This window comes from Buceros rhinoceros, unplaced genomic scaffold (assembly GCF_000710305.1).
Source record: "Buceros rhinoceros silvestris isolate BGI_N320 unplaced genomic scaffold, ASM71030v1 scaffold25113, whole genome shotgun sequence".
NCBI lineage: Eukaryota > Metazoa > Chordata > Aves > Bucerotiformes > Bucerotidae > Buceros > Buceros rhinoceros.
In genome coordinates this window covers 747-4,861 of record NW_010402169.1, presented here as the reverse complement: position 1 = coordinate 4,861, position 4,115 = coordinate 747, and the positions used below count along the sequence as shown (strand labels likewise).

At 56.4% G+C, this 4,115-nt stretch overlaps 1 protein-coding gene across 1 annotated transcript in view; it reads right to left on the bottom strand.

Annotated features, from left to right (window-relative positions):
* The window catches only part of BSG (basigin (Ok blood group)), a gene marked incomplete at its 5' end in the record, with an annotated part of 7,447 nt that extends 4,876 nt beyond the window's left edge, over window positions 1-2,571 (bottom strand). Inside the window, 2 exons of the mRNA XM_010132562.1 lie at window positions 529-682; window positions 2,224-2,571. Of these exons, the coding sequence (XP_010130864.1) occupies window positions 529-682; window positions 2,224-2,571 (502 nt within the window). The remainder of the gene's footprint in view (window positions 1-528; window positions 683-2,223) is intronic.
* Window positions 2,572-4,115: the final 1,544 nt, after the last annotated feature.

The following is a 4,115-nucleotide window of genomic DNA, read 5'->3' as shown; positions in this document are numbered from 1 at the left end:
TGCGCCCGCTCTTTGGCCACAACCCGCGGGCAGCTTCCCAGCCCACTCCCTAAGAGCGGGAGGACTTTGGAAAGTTACATAAACCCCAGAGGCCGACAACACGCACTGGAGCCTCTCGTCCCACCCGCGGCCTCTGGGGAGCAGGGAGCTGACGTCCTGCCAGAGCAGGGGCCCCTCATAGTGCTGGGAAGTGGCTCCAGCACCGCTATGTCAGACAGAGCGGGCACGCTGCACCTGACACACCAACCAAGCCCCACAGAAACACAGAGCAGTGGAACTTCTCTGACTAAGGGGATACTTGTGGCATATAATCCCTTCCTCCTGCTTTTTGCCCCCTCCTCCTGTAAAGGAGAAAGCATTGGGCCTTGCTGAAACTTCGTTCGGCTCATCCTGTGTTCCCAAGTCTAACAGCTGACATGTTCAGCAGCACCTGCAAGCCCCGAGCACTGGGTTCAGCCCACAGAAAACATTAACTGCAGTGGGTACCCCAGTGTTCTGATTATCCTCCAACCGTGTCCCAACACTCACATGTAACTGGTGAAAGCGCTTGACTCGGTGTCCGTCTGCAGGACCTTGTCCCCGTGCATCCACTTGTGACCCTTGAGCGGGTGAGATCCCGTCATGTTACAGGAGAGGATCAGCTTCCCGGAATCCTCAGTTACATGAGTTCTGATGTCGGGACCTGCGTTCATAAACAAGGCGACTCAAGTCAGCAAGTGACATTCCCAATGCCACACACCTGCCCGTGAACCTTTGGTGTGAACAGTTACCAAAACCCTCAGCTCCTTGTCTCTCACAGCTTCCACTTACCTCTGCAATCACTTTCCTACCAGAAGTGACAGTACCAGCAGAGGAGATTCAAAACCAGGTGCCTGGGGTCTGACTGCCCCCAGCAACAGCCGGTGCTGACCCTGCCACCGCTTCTCGCCCGCGGCATCACTGCCATGGGCCCTGGACTGTTCTGAGCCTCCTGCTGTCCCTGTGACGGGGCAGCTCAGCAGAGCTGTGTTCGATAAGCAATGGAAAAGGTCGTGCTGTGAAGGGCAGGACACGGCTCTCTGCTTTTACGAGCCACTGCAGCACTCGCTGTGCTGCCACCTCCCAGCACCGGAGCAGTCACCTCCAGTAACATCATGGATGGCAGCCCAGACCCCTTCTGTGAGGGGCAGCAAACAAGAGCGTGTGCAAGCAGCACATGCACCATCTGATGCAGCTCATGAGGCTACAGCTCGATTTGCTGCAGAACACACAGAACTGGGCTCCAGAAGGCCCCAGGCCTCCATGTGCCAAGCAGCAGTAAATTATAGCTGTGGGATGACCTGGGCATTTCTCCTGGCAGGAGGCAGCCCCAGAACACAGAGGCCGTGACCAGCACCACTACTTGGCCCTGGTGTCACCACAGTCCCAACCTCCCTCCCCGTCTCAATCTCAGGAGGAACAGCTTTCACAGGCATTTTTGCCTTTCCCCTGCCCAGACTCCAGAAGGTTCTGCTGGAGGTCTGTGTTCGCTGGCACAGGCTGCTACGCCGCTCTGCCGCCCTCGGGACTCAGGGTAAGACCTAAGCAGGATGTCAAAGCCCCTCACACTGGTTCAGGTTTCTATCACTTGAAGCAGCCACCCACGAGCTCCCCAGTTCAACTGTCAGCTCTAAGCAGAGGGAAACTGGTCACTTCTGCAGGACAAGCAGCTACATCACACTCAGTGTCGCACACAGACAAGGCCACTTCAAAAACGGTTGCATCTCCAGAGACTCAAAGCAGGTTTTGTTCCCCACAACCTGGATCACTAGCGAGAAGCGAGCTTAAAGCACGACTGTTGACAGGAGCAGGAGCTGTACGAGCTGCAGGGAAGGGCCGGGCTGTCAGTGGCGGCTGGAGCAGAGTTCCCACAGAATCGAGACTCAATTCTGCGGCCAGCACCAGGACTCGGAGGCACTCGGGAATAAGCGGGACGTCCCAGGTCTTTGGCTCCGGAAAAGGCGCAGGACAGCCGAAGGGTCTTTTGGTTGGGAAGCCACAACCCTTTTTGAGCAGGGCCATGTCGGGTCAAGTCACGGGTGGTGCGGGAGATAACAGAGGGTGGGAGTCTCTCGGTTCTACAGCTGGGGTGGGAGGGTGCGGGGAGCTGTCGGGAGCCACAGGACACGGGTGCGGGGGTGAGCATGGCAGGAGACTCGACACCGGTGTCTGAGCAAGTGCCAAGGCCTCGGTACGGCCACTCACGTTCGATGACAAAAACATTCGCCTGGGAACGGATCCACTTGACTTTGGGGCTCTTCGACAAGTGGTTGCGGTCGGGGTCGTTGCTGGCCCGGCACTCGTACGTGCCCGAGTCGTCGCTCGAGAGGTTTGCGATGTGGATGGTGCTGGTGGAGTGCAGGTTGTAGGTGGCGTTGATTTTGACACGGTCCTGCCGTGCGCCATCCCAGAGCTGGGCATAGGTCTCATTTGGCTCGTTCCCCTCAAACCACCACTGGATCTCAGGGATGGGATTGCCAATCGCCTCGCAGTGCAACTCCACGCTGTCCTGAGTCAGTCTCTTTTGAGACAGCGGTGACTTTATAAAACCAGCTATGAGTTGAAGAGGTATTAGTGCAAAGTGTTAGTGCAAAGCAGAACTTGCCCTCTGCAAGCAAAACAAACGCAGCCACTGAGCAGGGGCCACTGGACCTTCAGACCAGTGCACGCTTCCCCCCATCCCCTCCACGCTCCCTGAACTATGGGCCAGCACATGGTGTTCGCCACCATCCAAACCCACGGCATCTCCTTTCTCCTGCGAGGGACAGTGTTACCGCACGGGCAGGAGCCTGCAACACCTCTCCAGCACCCGCCGGTCCCCAGCACCTCAACTCAACGCGAAGCCAGCTTTTGCTGCAAGGGCTAATCCAGCCTTTGTGGTGCCCACGTGACCAGAGCATCCCCCGCGCTCCGGAAGGTGCCCGACCCTCCTCGCCCCAGGGGCCCGAGGCCAAACCCTGGCAGGGTGCTGCGTCCTGAGCAGAGGACGCAGTGTGCTGCCACACGGACCCCTCACTGGGCCTGGCTGCCCCACGCTCGCTCCCATTCCATCGCTCCACTCACTCAGACGCCCAGCAGGTACTTCTAAAGACAACAGTAAGAGAACAACTTTTTGGGGGGAGGAATCTTGCAGTCTGCAACATGTCGCAAGCCCAGTGAGGAAATGCGTAACGTTGGTCGCCGTACAGACAGTGAAATCAGACTTCTCATCTCGGGCCAAACAACTTTGCAGAGCTGAATTAATAATAACCGGATTTACGGCATGAGAAGCAGCAGCAGGCTGGAACCACGGTGTTGTTCAAGCTGCTCTTGCACTGAGGCCAGGGTTCAGCCTTCCCAAAGAGACAGTCCAAAGGTAGGTCTGTGGAACACTGTGCTGCCGATCCGCCCCAGGCCCCCAGCCCAGGCAGCAGGGCCGCTGTGACCAGCAGCCCCCAGGGCACTGCGGGGAGCAGGGCAGGAAGGGAGGCTCCAGCGTCAGGGTTTCAGGAAAAGACCCCACCCGCAGGACAAGGTCACTACATGACTCAACACCAGGCAGGGTTATGAACTGGTTAAGCCTGTGACACATCCCTCCTGCAAAGGGTCCTTCCTGTGCAGTGGCCACAGTGTCCCACACACCCAGACACCTTCCAGGAAATTAACCTCCTCAGTTACCACGCACTGGAAGATCAGGATTACACCAACCCTCCACATACCTGCTGTGAGGAACAGGCACAAAGGGGCTTTAGGAGCAAATTTTTTTTTGCTTTTTGAATGACCGAAGATGTTTTAATAAGAAACCCTAGACCAGCATTTGTGAGCATAGAAACAACTGAGAACTACAAATCCAAGTTTGCCCAAACTCAGGGAAAACAGAAGTAAGTCTGCAAGGTGTCAGCGTGTGAAACAAATCAATTCCACATTTCTCTAAGGAAAAAAGTGAGCTTTGCATACTACAGCTTTAAGTGTCTGACAGAATAAACATGCCTGGACAAGGAAGGAGAGCTCTGACCCTCATCTGAGGCCAGGCCACTTCTAGAAGGCTGATGCTGATTTTAAAAATGCATGAGGTAACATGGGTTCCAAAGGGCGTGGGGGGGGGCTGTTGCGCTCTC